A 17,120-nucleotide genomic window follows, 5' to 3' on the forward strand; every position below is an offset into this window, starting at 1 on the left:
TGCACCTAAAAAATGTCCCAGTTCCCCATTAGCATCATACATACTGTGGATTTCATGGCCAATAAAATGTGCCAGGGTCTAATGGCTGAGTAGCAAAGAAGCCTTTGATGCCTCTACAAAGACACTTTTCATTTGCGTCACACCAAAATTTTTCAAAAGCGCAGATTTTTTTTTGCCTCTCTTTTTATAATGAAAAATTCACAAAGTGAACTCCTGATGAAAGTCTTCCTTAGACTCACTGGCTCTGTCTCTCACTCACTTGCTCTTGCTTTTCCTTGTGTTTTTTATTTTTGTAAAAGACAGGCCGCTCATTAGCTCACTGCAAGCAGGAGCATACATGCAGAGGATAAGACTGATTTTCTACTCTGAATGGCTATCTCATTATAGAAAAACAATCAAAATTCATAGCTGACATTCACAAGCCACACAGCAGTAACAGAAAACAGAATGGCAGACAAAACATAGTGACTGTGAGGAAAGAAAATGAGTTTGACCATGAGATATTACAAAAAAAAACCACAAATGTAACTGTTTCATACAATAAAGTATGAAGTCACTATGGCACAAAGGTTAGCACTGTTAACTACAGAGCACCATAAAACTGGGTTCAAATAATGGTCTTGTGGAATTTGCATGTCTGAATGGATTTTTTTTTAATGGGAACTCTCTTTTATATCCCATCTCTCAAAGATGTATTTTTAATGAATTTGTTACTCTAAAGTGTCCTTATATTAATGAGTCTGGGTGTTTTTGGGTATACAGAGATAGATGGACACTATGTCAAGAGTTGGTCCTTGCTTTGTGCCATTAAGTAGGCTTGAAGCAATGAAAAATGAAACAGAAGAAATATCTAGTCAGTCATTAGGTGCCCAGGGATAGAAAGTCTCTAAATGTTGACTCTGCAATAGTGGTGGCTATGAACAGCAGAGGGTGCATAGAGTCCAGAGAACAAAGAAGTGTGCCGGAAGATAGGGATCAGCACTTCCATAATTCTCTACCAGATAAATAGCACTAATGACCAGCTGGACTAATCTGGAATCTAGCTGAACTCCAGAATAAGGCAGAAGTGGGGATGTGATGGTTACAATTGCTGCTGAAGGAACATGAACACTGCAATCACTACATGGCAGTACTGCACAACAATGTGCCCCTATGAGAGTAACTTCAAAGGGGTCAAGCCTGAATATGTGGAGTATTAGGAAATGCACAAGTCAAATACTTCTAAAGAGGATGACTAAGAAAGTATGAACTGAAGTGGTTTAGGTAAGAGCATTATGAAAATGGACAGTACATGCAAAATACTATGAGTCATAAAAAGCAAAAAAAAAATATAAGTGATAAGGACTCTGAGAATGAGTATTGAGAAAGAGAATGAGAACGCTATACTTGGTTGTAGAGTAATTGTTTCTATGAAATGGAAAGTGTAAGAAGTACACAAAAAGATGGTAAATTATCTATAATGCTCAAGAATCCTGGGAGAGCCCCAGCTTAGCCACTGAGTCCTAGGATGTACTGTGCTTCCAGGATAATGAAAACATATTAATCAGTTGCATCTTTGGAACAATTGATATCTTGCTAATGTAATACAACACATAATAGCCAAGACTTGTCCTTAGCATTTCAAATTTCCAAAGGGAGGGAGCACAATACTACAAGATTTCTACAGGCCTCTGCCTCACTTAGTCAGCATGTAGCAGGTTCTACCTGCTCAACAGTGCCTGACTTTTGATAACTATAACAAATTTGAGATGCATCAAGGTCATGCAAATAAAAAATGGTTCCCATTGGAGTCTGGTGTCAGGTAGGATGCAGTTCTGACAAATATTAAAGAACACAATATAATCAGCTCTCACCTCTTTTAGAATACACTGCAAAGTTTTTGCTGTTTCAGGGGACACATTCCAGGGATCTCTCTCATCTGCTATCATGGCATCCAGTGTACCCTTCTCCAGAACTACATCAAAGCAGCTGTCAGAAAAGCTCAATTTACGGGCATCCATCTGATACCACTCCAGTCCTGGACAGTTGGGATGTTTGGCAGCCATGGTGCTGATACACACTGAAGAGTAGTCTATATTGGTGATGCTGGTGAAGCCAGAACAATACAAGTCAAAACTCAGAGTGCTGTTTCCACAGCCTGCAACAAAAAGAGCATGACACAGTTGACAGCAATATCTGAATGTCTTTCACATACCTACTGGGAACTCCCTGAAAGACACTGGCTTATGTTTGACCCTCTGGAAGCCCACTGCTGAGATTACTTCAGGAACAAAGGCATGAATTTTTGGAAGTGGAAACTAACCTATGATAAAGTAAAATTAGGCAGCACAAGAATTTAACAACAGTTTTTGGTAGCTTGAATGATTAGTATGATGAAAAAACTTTCATAGTCATGATAAATCTCTGCTATTCCTTTTTGTAAAACATATCAGATCAATATTACGAGGAACACAAATTCTAAAATGGAAGCATTAAAGGAAAATGAACAGTTAAGCCTGCAGTCACAATAACAGAGAACTGACTGAAAAAGGTGAGGAAATAAAAGCAGCTGCCTAAAAATTTTCAGTGCAACAATGTCAGATTAAATCTAAGGGTTGGGGGTGGGGGGTTTGGTGATCCACAAGTATTATATACAGGATTAAACTGTATCAGATATCTCCAAAAATTTTCCACCTGTCCTCTGTAGCACTTTTCAAAAACCAGAGGAAGTTCCTAATCCTGTTTGTAATGAGCTGCCTACTTGCGCTATTAATCAGGGGAGTGGACATGCTTCTCTGGAAAGCTGCCCTTATGCCTCAGGCTGCCCAGCTGCCAAGTGCAACATATTATTCAAGACCAGGTCAACCTCCCCACTGTTTCACACGCAGAGCCTGACAGGTCAGTGGCACTGGCAAGGGGCCTTCCTGACTAACTACATGGCTGACTACTTTATCATAAATAAAGAAAATAAGGACTAAACTCAAACAGAAAGACATTAGTTTGCATTGTGTCTTCTACTGTGCACATGCTTTATGGATATACTTTATTAACAACACAAAACAGAGACACTGTCACAATATTGTAGTCATAAATATATGCCTAAACCAATGCAAAAACGAAGAAACACAATATAGTGTATATGTTCAAGTAGTGCTGGGAGGTATGACCAAAATTCTATATCACAGTATTTTTCAAAATTATACTGGTTTCACGGAATTCAACCAAATTTTTTTCCCCATGCATGAGTGGATGTTAACCACATTTTCCACTGCAATTATTGCAGTAGACTGGCCAAGAATAACCTATTCCACTGTCATGAGGATTGAACATTATACAACAAAACATTTTAATGTGCACACAAGTATTAGTACAGGTTTGCATGGCCCCATAAAGTGATAGTTTTCAAGGGGGTGGCAGTAATGAAGAGAAGGAATCACATTGCATGACAGTTGCAGTCAAAATATAGACCCTTTTTATTGAACAAATTTTGCAAACAACAAACTATAATTTTGACAACATATTTTCAACCATCCAAAGAGGCATTTGACTTAGTAAAATATCCAGAGGTGCTTGTCAAAAGTTGTATTGCACTGAACATGTCTTAGAAAAGGATTAAATAGTAAATATTTTTTGTAAACCAACTACACTTTCTGTTAATGTTAACAATCTCTGTCCACTAACATGTTTAGCTATATGGATTGTAATGGCATTGGTTATCTCGATCCACCGCTTGCTTTTTTTGTCATAGGCAATACCTCTAGCAAACGCGCCTACAAGCGACTTCTGACTCGAGTGTCCTCTGGCTTTTTCAGTTTTACTCGAGGACGTGGAGGGTCCCAATCTTAGTTCCATGCATTCATGGTACTCCAAACCATGTTTGCGGCTAAGATGGTGCAGCAAATTGCTCGTGTTGCCGCCTCCGATGACAACTTTAGCTCGACAGCATTTGCAGTAAATAGTTGTTTGGTCCACATCTGACCTTTTAAAACCAAAATATCTCCAGACAACAGACACAGCTCCTTTTTTCGGCAAATGTTCTTCTGTGTCATCATGTTCAACTTTATTGTCTGCTACAGCTTCAATTTCGGAATGTTCTCTCTCCATTTTCACTGCTCATTACCTCCACTAATGCATGCACTCTGTTGCATGCATGTTTAGTGGTGTAGCAGTGAACATGGTCCTCCCTTAAACAGTTTCCTGCTGCGCCACATTCCAAACGTTGTTTAGGCTATTTAAACCGGTGTTGCAGTATAAGAAAAATCCATATCATCACAAAAATAAAAAACGGTTTTCGGTATGAACCGGTATACTTCCTGGCACTATGCTCAAGGAGTCAGAAGCTGAATGAGGACTGTTAATGTCATGTGGTGGAGCAGACGCAGAGATGACATGGGGCTTTGGCATCAGAAGTTCAGCAGATATGAACATTGGGTAAGATGCTGCTGCTGCTGAAGCTGACAACTGTGATGCCTGCTTTCCACTTAAGGAAGATGAGTGATAAGAAATAAGGAAGAAAAACATGTGCAAAGGCATTCCCACAAGTTTTGTTACACATTCTTTTTGTGCAGCCCAAAGTTGATTGTCTTTAAAATATAACTTTCGGTTCCACAGAGAGAGAGAAAAAATGTTTGGTCTTGGCAGATGAAACTTAAAATTCAAAAGAGGTCTCTGACTTCACATTCCATCTCTGCTAGGTTGTCAGACTATATTGTCTGTATTTTTCTTTAATCCTAACTACTGACTTTTACTGAATGAATGCTTACCCTGAAGGTATAATGTAAAAGACACAACTTTTATGATCTAAAGAGACTTAATTGCAAAGTTCTTCCTTTAGCTCATCTAACCACACCACCCACATCTTTGAAACTGGAAGGGAAGTAAAAAAAAAGATGCTGGATGTTCACCTCTCACTGCAGAATTGCTTATTATCACCTCTGAAACTGACTGGAAACTGGTAGCTCAGCGCCAAAAAATGTGAGGTTGTGTTAACAAGCCAGAATAACACAGTAGTTCTTGCATGCATGGTGTAAATAGAAACCTACTCTTATGCTGCTACAAAACAGAATGGCAAGAAAACAAAGAGCATGCTACAAAATTATTGAGGAATTCTAGCACTCAAGGAATGATGCCTGCTTGTTTCTTGCATTTGTATGCTGTGTGGTCTTTTTCAAGAGCAACGTATATAAATTTGCACTCAGGTCTAACTTCATTTTACTCACAACGTGCCTTAATTGACATGATTTCCAGCAGTTATAGTGCAGCGCTTGGTCAAGTAGGAAGACTTCTAAACAAGACTACATACCTGATTTAAACTGATATTATGAGCCCCAGGGATCTGCCAAACATGTGTCAAGAATCTGCTGCAGTAAAGTCTAAATGAATCTGAACTGCATGACAAGGAAAAGTAATTTAACTGTCTTATTTGTGGAGGCGGGAAGTCTCAATCTCCACCAACACTCCTTGACACCACTGACACTTCAGAGCCCCGCATTAAAGGATGACTCATATTTATACAGAAAACCTATACTGTATAAGCTAGTTAACATATCATCTGTAAAAACTGAAAGAAAGGAAAAAAAAATCACTGATGAGGCTGATTTAGTGCGATGGGAAATATAGCCTCTCTAAGTGTCTTAAACATTCATAAGAATTAGAGGAACTGAGTTAACATATCAAACACAAGCAGGAGAGTGAAAGAAACACCTTGAAAAAGTAAATGTACTGCCCACTCCACAAGCTCTTACAAAATGATTGGACCTCACATGCAGGAAAATAAAAATATATACAGTACGATATCCAAAATATGGTGAAGGAAAGTGGCTTTTATCCGTAACTATACCACACCTGTCTAGTGACAGAACTCTACCTAGAGGATCAAATGCCATCTTGTCAGTAAGGAGACTTGTATAGGAAAGTGCCACATTTAATGCCATGACCCATACCCCAAGAGAATATTTTACCTGATTAAGAGGATGGCCAAAAATGTCCACCAGAAATAGCCCACTGGTCAATGAGCTGGTTTCATATCTTAGAAAGCAAGTCCCTTGGTCAGTAAGTTGAACATATTTCCAAACATAATGTGCATTTTATTGAGAAAAGGTGGTTGTAAAGACTGACCCTGGTTTTTGACGTCAAAGTTCACAGAAAAAGGCCCTATAGTCACTGGCTAAAACACACACACACACACATATATATATATATATATATATATATATATATATATTATATATATATATATATATATATATATATATATATATATATATATATATATATATATATATATATATATATATATGGTTGAAATAGTTTACTGTCAAATAATGCAAAGAGTACGCGACACGTGTTTTGCCCTAATTCTGGGCTCATCAGGCGTACACACTCACTGCACTCCCTCTCGGGAATCGAACCTCGGACGTCAGCGCTAGAGGCGAAGCCCCTAACGTTGCGCCACGGCATGTGGTTCGTTCATTTGACAGCATGTAGATCGGGGTAATTACATTCATGGCATTCGTAGTCTGAAACACAATCTGATTGTTTGGGTGGTTACCTACCAGGTAACGCTTGTGGTTGGTTGTGTTGGTGGTTGTGTACGCCTGATGAGCCCAGAATTAGGGCGAAACACGTGTCGCGTACTCTTTGCATTATTTGACAGTAAACTATTTCAACCATTCTATGATCTGCTTCTCGCAACTGAAAGAGGGCACCGTGGCGGATGTTAGCCGACTTGCTGACCAACCACAAGCGTTACCTGGTAGGTAACCACCCAAACAATCAGATTGTGATTCAGACTACGAATGCCATGAATGTAATTACCCCGATCTACATGCTGTCAAATGGACGAACCACACGCCGTGGCGCAACGTTAGGGGCTTCGCCTCTAGTGCTGACGTCCGAGGTTCGATTCCCGAGAGGGAGTGCAGTGAGTGTGTACGCCTGATGAGCCCAGAATTAGGGCGAAACACGTGTCGCATACTCTTTGCATTATTTGACAGTAAACTATCTCAACCATTCTATGATCTGCTTCTCGCAACTGAAAGATGGCACCGTATTGGATGTTAGCCGACTTGCTGACCAACCACAACCGTTACCTGGTAGGTAACCACCCAAACAATCAGATTGTGATTCAGACTACGAATGCCATGAATATATATATATATATATATATATATATATATATATATATATATATATATATATATTGTGATAGATAAAGGTCTCCGTGACCCCTTGAGCCCTCAGACTAGACGTCAGACACCAGGTAAAAGTCCAAATAATGGTTTATTAATAATAATTATTATAATAATAATTGTGTACAAAGCACCCTCCTCTCCACAATACTCAATAATAATAATAACAATAAACAATAATCCTTCCACCCAGCTCAGCTCGACGTCTGGGATTTCCCATAGTCCTTTTATAGTCCTTGATCCGGAAGTGTTTCGTCTTCTCTGTCCACGTGACTAGGAACACTTCCGGGTCATATAAAAACTCTTCTTCACCCCGGAGGCACATCGTTTCCCGTCATGTGATCATGATGTACCTCCGGGTTATAGGGCACGTAAGAGTCCGACAGCCTCCCTACAGCGACTCCTGGTGGCCCCCATGGTATCCAGCAGGGCTGTGCATATAAACTACAGAGTCCATGATGCCCTGCTGGAATTCGGGGCACGTCCATGCTGCTGGGAGAGCTCCTCCTGGCGGCCTGGGAGTGAGGGCCGGAGTAGAAAGCCGGCAATCCTTCACAATATATATATATATATATATATATGGAAGCAAAAGTCTGTGATACGGTATGCATATTAGCAGCTGGAGATCCACAAAGGAAGAAAAATGAATCACGTATCATAAAGTAGTTTTTATTCTTGAGCTTTCAGCTCCTACCAGGAGCCTTCATCAGAGGATAATGCTTAGACATACAAGAATCAAAGGCAATATATAGCAAAATTAGGAGGTGGTGGTGGGATACAGGTCGTAATGTAAATATATATACACACAATGTTATGGCCATATTTGAGAATTATTTTTGGTCTGCCAAGCTAATGCATGGAAAACAGTCAAGGGGACTACTGCTGTTAAAGGACTTAACAAGACCATGCACCAGGCAGATGACTGCCATTTTAGACCAGTTCCGTGATGTGCCATGTGCTCCCTCATATGTAGCCAAATACCCTAGTAGGTACAGCTGTCCACAGAGTTCTCTGCTAAAGCACTGTATTTAAAAACAAGCATATTATAGCAACTTTTAATAGAAACACAAAATAATGATTAATAAGAACAGGTATTATAAAAATATCCACTTATGAATTGTGCACTTGTGTAAAGCAGGATGTGTGATCTAGGGGTGATGACTTTTGAAAGACAAAACAGGGCAACAGGAAAAGCTAACAGACTTTCAATAGTGTGAGTAGGACCAGGGGTATGCATGTCATGTGGTCATATTTGCTAAATGTGTGGATTTGCTTGATTTCATTCCTGATGCATTCCAGTACAAATGACTTCTTGCGCATTCTCAATGTGAGAAAACCATAGCAGTGTTTAAAATGAGCTGACACTGTTAAGAGAGAGCATTCACTGGCGTTGACTGGGCTGGAACACATATGGTGATCTGAAGACAGTTCTAGGCCAGGCTGAGATTCACGCAAGCCAGTTCCACTCTGATAAACAGTTCTTAGAGATATACTGATACCAGGACTTCTTTGCAGAGTCAATGTTCAGATGTGGCCCCATTGTCACAGATTTGCCACTGCTCTGTAGATACATGCATAATCTTCCACTCCACTGCAGCTATACTGATCACTCACAAACCCAATAAATAAATGGCCAAGAGCTATTGGTAAAAAAAAATACATAATGGTAGCAGCCACAGTGCAGAAACTATACTGATATCGAGAAGTCCTAGCTAGCTATAATTTCCACTACCCCATCAGTGATGCTCCCCACCTCATTACCCAATGCTCTCAGAAATATATTGGTAACTGAAGAGAAAGGAAGAGGAATGGGGAAGTGTGGCCCATAATCATCTTTATAAAATTGCAAGCAATTTTCCAAAAGGTTGTTGCATAACAGGGTACCAAGCAGTCTTTCAGAGTACAGAGACCAATTCTGTAAATTAGTCCTTGTCTGTCAGCCCAGTAAGAAGAAAAAAGGACAGATGGCCTCACAGTTTTAAATGAAGGATCTCTGAGACCTCTCAGTAACAGGGTAGGCATTCTAATAAGCATACAGTAAAGGAGGCAATAACACACCACAGTGGTTACTGTGCAATGATGGAAGTGGTGCATAGTGGTCTCCCTAATAGGAAAAGAGCTACTGTTTTGGTGACTCTTGGTGGAAAAGTGGTTAAAACTATTGACTCATGAATCAGAGTATAGACGTGGTCTCCACATGTTTTTTATGGGTGCACCAGATCTCCTCCCATTACCCAAGATATGAGAGTTTGTCTGTTTGGAATTCCTAAACTGGCTCCATATGAGTGTTAGAAAGGGTGGGTGTATATGTGAGCAGACCCTTTAGTAGATTACTGCACTGTCTAGGGTTGGTTCCTGTATTGTACTAGATGCTACTAGGTAGGATCCCGCTTCCTAAGGGCCTGAACTGAATTAAGTGGGATTGAATAAATACAGAATATCACTATTATTCCACAGATGGGATGATAACTTTGAGTTTTAGCTTCCATTTGATTTAACTGTGCACTGCTACACAAGATCAATCTACTCCTAATCTGATTTCTATATATCTATGGAGCCCAATCACTTACGATGATCAAACTTGGCTCTGCCAAACTGTAGCACCAATCCACCCCAATTTTCATGGTCACACCTGATGACCTTGGCAAAGCAAAGTCAGTCCTAGTATACCTAGCACAACTCTTTAAACATCAGTTAAAGAAAGACTACCATTGATCATTAGGAAAAAGTTAAACAGTGTTTTTGATCATTTGCCAAAAAAAGAAAAAGAAAAAAAAAGCAATAGCATTTCTAGTTTTTCTGAAGAAAATTTGTCAGGTGCATGTCAGATATGATGTTCTGAAAGAGATTAAAAATGTTTTATCTGAACACTGATATGGCCCGATTGATAAATTGAAAACCCAACTACTTCTGGTGGCATTGAAAAGTAATGTATCCTGTGGGCAGTAAAAGAAAAAATTATGGACAACATAAGCTAACATTTATATTGGCTGAGTGAAGATATAGATTTTTTTTATTGTATTTGAGTTTAGATACAAAATCATAAAGTTTAAAGTAAGATAAACTTAATTGGCCCCTACTGCAGTTTATCATCTATCATCATACTGTTTTTTAGTTTTCTTATATTGGCCGATAGGCTTAGTGTACACGAGACATAATAATTATGTGTGTCACTAACAGATTATTGATGCATATTGATTTTGTTAATGTATAGGGGCTTTGTACCACTCTGTAAATCATTGTATTTCTTAACCATGGACCAACTCAAAGTGGCATGCTGGCACAATTTTAAACGATGTTGTGGCCTTATTTCATTTGAAATTCTACTGCCTCACTTAGAATATGAGACCTCTCTCTGTGCAGTCTTGCCAGATTCTTATAATGGGGGAATTATGAAAACTTCAAAGGTCATTTTGTGTTTAGAAAAGGAAGATCACATGCAAGTGCTACTGTTTTTATCAAGAAAGTGGATGAAGTCCCCTAGCGATCACTTTTGCTCCTCTTCCACTAGAAACCAGGAACCAGACAGAATCTGGCAGTTTAATTTCCATTTAATGTTTTTTAGAGACTCCTAGAGCCACAAAATATTCATGCATTGCTGTTTTCTGCTCTTTGTACATTCTATGTTGGTCCAGTAATGCCTGAATGTGGCCCTGGTGATATCAAAGTCACTCCAAGTTATTGCCTGTACCACCATTTGAATAACTGGCCTGTGACTACATCTTTATTTCTCAGTTTTAAACACTTGCTTCAGTTTGTTGTGTTTTCTAATGTACTCACTTTCTATGCAAATTGCAGTAACAAGCATATTTGTCTGCAGACAAAGTGCAAAATGTAACAATTGTTGCATGTATGTGAATGTCAAAGAAGTTGTCACAAAAAGTATTGTTTTAAGAGGTGAAAGCAGCAAAAGGATACAGCTAATTTTCTCTTTTATCAACTTTAAGTACACAAATATATGTGTTCAAAGCTATTAATGTACAGGCAATGTCTCCTTGTATGTTTTTGCTTGTAATAACAAAGAACCAGGAATATTTTTTTCACAATTGCTTTGTTTATGGCTATTATTTGTAAACTTACTTGTTGCAACATGTCTATCTGCTTAATTTGGAGAGTATGTACAGCATGTAATGTATGTTTAATAATTTAAATGCATTTTTAAAAATTTTAATGCAGATATGTTTTAACATTATCATTTACATTTTAATCAGATTTTCTCTGATTTATGAAATGATCACTTTCTGATAGTAAAAATAGATAAAACATCAATGACCCAGTCCAGGGAAAACCACACCATTAGGACACTGATGGACCCAAAAACAGGGCAACCCCTGTCATAATGCTGTTTGCAGGGTTCTGTCTTTGATTAGCTGTGGGCGAGCTACTGATAGGCCTCTAGGTATACGGAAGGGCAGGTCATAAGTCAGAAAGGGAAAATCAAAAACAGTTAAGTAACTGCACCCCCATGATAAACTAATACATTAGGGCGTAAAAGCAAGGCTTCAGAGTGCCCAGAGCAGAAAATGTCCTTATACTGTGAGAGGATATTGAGGCTGCAGTAGGCTTTAATTCTCCCAGAATACACATGAAGTCTACTGGGACAAAACAGAAATGGCTGGATGCAGCCACCCAAGCACTAATGTTTTTAAAAGCTGGCATTAGAGAATGACAGACTTGCATCTCAGTGCAGATAAACTCCTGAGGCAGAATTTTCTTTATCCTTCATCTTTTCTAGCAGGACTACAATAGTCTTATGTAAAGTTTTTGTACGTCTCCTTATTAACACAGTTCCAAAAACAGGGTAAGGTACTCCAAAGGTGCCTGTATCGCTCACAACCAGGTCCCTGGAAGTTCATATTATAACTGATGGTGTTAAGGGGTTTTAAACTTTAGGGGATCTAGTTCCAATTCAAGCTCACAGAGGTCCCTACACCAGTTTTCCACAGTTTCTCTGATGCTGAAGAGGAGCCTACACAAGTAAGTGACTAGATGCCTTAAACATTGCTATATGGCACAAAAAGGTAACTGGAGCAGTAATACTGTAACATGGAACAAGAACCTTGAGTCAGTTATATGCACAGAGGCCTTGTGATCACAGGTGGGTCTCTTTTGGGTGGGGTGTAAATGTTGGTGATATTTATACAATTAGTACTCTCAATTTGAAAAAAACAAATTTGTGTCCAGATGATGCTATTCTGGGACAGTTGCTTGAAGATTTAAATACTGGCGAGTGGATTAATTCCATATCTGGTGATTTATTATGAGGATTAGATGCCAAACAGACTTGCTCCTCCTGACCTCTAAAGCTGATAGCCGTATCTGACACTGAGTTAACTAGCGACAAGATAATTTAAAACGGGTTTATGTTAGAATTAAAAAGAGGGATTGATCCCATATGAATGCAACGGCATATGTTTGTATGAAGGGATGGACTGACACCCTATTTAGGACTAGCTTTTGTCTTCACTGATGCGATTGGGACAGGAAGAACCCCACCCGATCTTGAATTCACTTAAACAAGTTTGAAAATATCATGTATGGTTTGTCAAGGCAGAGCAACAAACAATATACAGGTTAACCAGCTCATGCTTCCCCATGACAATGATGAATAGAGGCAAAGTGCCAAGCCCATAATTGCAGGTACATGCTCATTAACTTGGCCTTGTATTTACCAAACAATCTACCCCAATCCAGTTAATCAGCTCACCCTAAATCTGTTAAGATCAAACAGCTGTTTTGTGTCCATTTTAATATTAGAGGAACGAAAAAATGCTAGCTCCAAAAATGAGAATTTAAAGATTGTAAGAACAATGAAATAGAAAAAAATTTAAAAAGTAAGGCTGCTTGCCACTATGCCGGCTATGAAAGGAGTGGGTGGAGCAAAATAATGGTAAAAAGTGTTTGAAAAACCTGTGTAAGCTGTAAAGGGAAACAAAAATGTGGGTGTGCACCCTAGGAAACAGGATGGGCAAAAACTTAAGGAGGGCATAGAGAGACTTCATTTCATGTAACCTAGAAAGGATAGTTAGAAATTAAAATTAAGGAGGGGTGCTGCCTAGCAACAGGTTGGGTGGAAATGACATGGCGGGATTGTATCCTAGCAACCATCTGTGAGAATTGAAAAGGTGGGATGGTACCCTAACAAAAGGCAGTTGAAATTAAAAAGAAGGAGAAGCCGCCTTTCAATAGGCTAGATTGAAATTAAAAGGGTATATAACAGATCACATGGAACTGAAAGGTGTGAAGGTATCTTAGCAATGGACTGCTAGAAATGTGAGGAGTGACACCACTGTGACAGATCAGCTTGAAATTAAAAGTAGCAGACAGGGTGTAAATAAAAGGTATCCTACAGTAGATGCAGACTAGGTAAAACTGAAAATGTGAGGGAGGCATCTAACAACATCATTAGTGAACATGCAAGGAAGTTACAGACATGAGATCATTTTCCAAAGGTGAAGGAGTCGGGATTAGGAGCAAAAATAGCATAGGAAGGAAAGTTTTTTCCATTTGCAGAACTAGAAAAAAAAAAAAAAAATTTGGATAAGCATGTTGGATGCAAGCTTACAATGACAAAAAAAAAATCCAGATGGGAAGATCTTGTGCAGAATTTCAGTTAAAACTTCTAGAAAAGAAAACTAGGTAAACATTACTCTCATCTCTTTTATTCTTCCTCCAGAAAAACAACAATATCTAAATATAAACTAAATTACGGTAACATATGTGTTGTTTATAAATAAATTACTTTGAATATTTTACATTGGATAACAAAATACAGTATATAAAATACATTAAGGCAGACTTACTGTATTACAGCAGAAAACAACAATAAACAAGTCTGCATGGGGGAGTTGGGCAATCGAGACAGGAGAGAAATCTTCTGCCAAAGAGGGCATTAAGTCAACAGACATGTATATAATGGTCAGTCAATCTGAAGAACAGGATAGGAGAAATTTAAAGAAGCAAGACCAAATGTTTTGGAGGCATATATGTCTGTGGCACTTTGGTTCTTAAAGCTTTCCTGTTTGAAAGATGAAATCCATTTGAACTCCTGTACCTGATGGTGATTCTGTCAGTTTGTGGGTGCTATATATGTGTATATTCCTATACACATATTTAATGACATTTCTGTTTTGTAATTAATGTTACTTTTTAATATACTGTATATATATATATATATATATATATATATATATATATACACACACACATATATATATACACACACACACACACACACACACACACTAGAGGGCTCCACCCCCTGCTCGCCCACCCCTGGGTTTGTTTAACCAGATATACAATTTAAAGGGATTGTTATTTTCATGGGAATTGTTACATATGCATTATTTTCACTTTTACTTTAAAACTTTTGTAAAAATAATATTTGTCCTTTATTTCCAGCCCCAGGTGTGGTTAAATCTTGTTCTTGCAGGACATATAACGCTGCTCGCGTTGTGAAGGGGGGGCGGCTGAACGCACGCTAAGGAGATGCTGTTGAATCATGTTGTTTTGCTGCTGCTGCTGGCGAGTTGCGTGTTCTGTTTGTCATGCTGCGTGTCGATCATTTAAGACTGTACAGCAGCTGTCCTTTTGCCACTTTGTGTCTCTGCTGCTCGCGTTTTTAAAGGAGGGAGGCGTGGGGGACTAAACGCACACTAAGGAGAAGCAGTCGGATCATCTGCTGGCTTGCTGCTGCTAGCAAGCTGCGTGTTTTGTTTGTCGTTGTTTTAAGAGCTGGGAGCACATGAAGTGTGTCTGCTAAACGCATTCCAACAACTGCTACGTCAGATGTCCGTGAACTTGTTTTAAATGTTGTCTCACTGCCTTGTCTCACGGGACGTCAAATTGTCTTCCGAGAATATTATGTCTCGTCTCCCTACTCTCCCTCCCAAGATACATATATTTATATATATAAAAAATACATATACTGTAATATATAAATATATATAATACATATAATATATATATATATGTTTATTGAGTCTATTTCAGCATTTACCTTTGTTGTATTATTAACGCTAGTCACCAAGCTCTTAGACGTGGACATTCGTACCATTCCCTACAACTGCATTTTTTGGTTAACTGGTAAACACCATCATGTGTGGACTGGCAGCATCATTTCTTCCATGTTGATTCTCAGAACTGGTGACCCACAGAGTAGTGTGTTAAACCCAATGTTCACTCCTTGTTTATCTATGGTACCCACAGACATATCCAGCTCCACCTTTACATTTGCCATTGAAAACCATTCTCACAGGTCTGATTATTAAAATGATGAGAAAGTTTACAGAGAAGAGACTTGCCCTCTAACAAAGTGGTGCCAGGACAACAATTTATCCTTTAATGTCAGGCACTGGTCACTGAATTCAGGATGTTGGAAACAGACCACATCACCAGAAATGGTGAGGAGAGGGTGAACTGCTTTCTTGGAGTTTCCACCACTGACGGCTTAAAGTAGGTACAGGTTAGAAGATGTGGTTGCCATCATGTAATCACACTAAAGCAGGACCAACATCTCAGAACAGTCCATCACACACACTGTTTCAGACAGGCCACCCATATTACTGCTGACACAGTTGGCAAAGTTCTTGCATTAGAGACAAGACAATGAAAGGCGGACTTCATGTTGCAGGCTTCTACCCTCACATTTTGCATATAGGGTTGCTACATGTGAGGTGTTCATGCCAAATTGGGCTGATTGATTTGTCAGTGTGTGGGTTTTTGTGCAGCCATCCAAATAGCAGAACTCCAAGGGGGACTGCCAATGTCGACAGCAGCAGACTCCAAGGGAAAAACAACCCGGACCTCTACAGCCCCAAAACACCCTGCAGTCATCAACAGCTTCATTAATTGGGCTAGTCTATAGTGCTTTTGGGTTGATTTCCAGGTGGCAATTTTTCCATCTCCTGAAAATCCTGCTTACATGACCTGGCCAAGGCGATGTCTGGACACACACAGTTAATATGGTCATAGCTATTATGAGGAATAAATGCTGGTGTGCAGGTGCTGCCTTGGCCTGTAGTCACATTTGGTCTTAACTTCACAGAGCACCTTTGGGATGCCTTGAAGCACAACATCCAGAGACATGACTCTCTAATTTCTAGAGGCCAACAGCTTTCTGGACGAATTGGATAATGTTTCACAACTACAGACTCATTAATTGTATGTCCTAGAGGTGTCAGACAGTGGTGGCTACAACAGGTAGCCACACAAAATCCTAAAACACTGAAAGAAATCTGCTGTTAATGTTCACAGTTGTTATTGTTTTTCTGTTGTTTTGTTGATTTTGTGTTTTTTCCCCTATTAATATCAGTCCAACAAAACCTATTGTGTTTCACTTTTTTCATATCAGCCTATTATATAACACACACTGCCTTAGAAAGGTTAATAGTATTACTAAAGGCCTCTCTCATCCTGTATGGTCACTTTTATCCCTCATTTACTCCTGCAAAAGATACAGGAACATCAACACTTATCCCATTAAATTTAGGGATATATTTTATCTACAGGTCATAAGGCTAGTCAACAGCCACTTGAACATAACTACATGATTTTGTCTTATAACACTTAATGTTGCATTAAACTGTCTGTATTTGGCTGTCTGTTGGTATTGTCTGTTGGTATTGTCTTACTGTTACTAGTCCATCCATCCATTACTAAACCTGCTCTACCCTAAGCAGGGTCACAGGGAAGCTAGAACCTATCCCAGCAAGCATAGGGCGCAAGACAGGAACAATACCTGGACAGGGCACCAGTCCACTGCAGGTTGAACATACTTACATACATACATACATACATACATACATACACACACACACACACAACCTCTAGGGACAATTTAACATCGCCAGTCCACCTAACCTGCATGTCTTTGGAATATGGGAGGAAACTGGAGCATCTGGAACAAGCCCATGTGGACACAGGCAGAACATGCAAACTCCATACAGGGAG

General features: G+C 39.2%; 1 protein-coding gene across 1 annotated transcript in view; it reads right to left on the bottom strand.

The window, feature by feature from the left end:
* The window catches only part of ece2a (endothelin converting enzyme 2a), a 94,771-nt gene that overhangs the window by 46,060 nt on the left and 31,591 nt on the right, over positions 1-17,120 (bottom strand). The window contains exon 2 of the mRNA XM_028795001.2: positions 1,854-2,137. Coding sequence (XP_028650834.2) covers positions 1,854-2,137 — 284 coding nt within the window. The remainder of the gene's footprint in view (positions 1-1,853; positions 2,138-17,120) is intronic.

This window comes from Erpetoichthys calabaricus, chromosome 2, assembly GCF_900747795.2.
Source record: "Erpetoichthys calabaricus chromosome 2, fErpCal1.3, whole genome shotgun sequence".
NCBI classification, from domain to species: domain Eukaryota; kingdom Metazoa; phylum Chordata; class Cladistia; order Polypteriformes; family Polypteridae; genus Erpetoichthys; species Erpetoichthys calabaricus.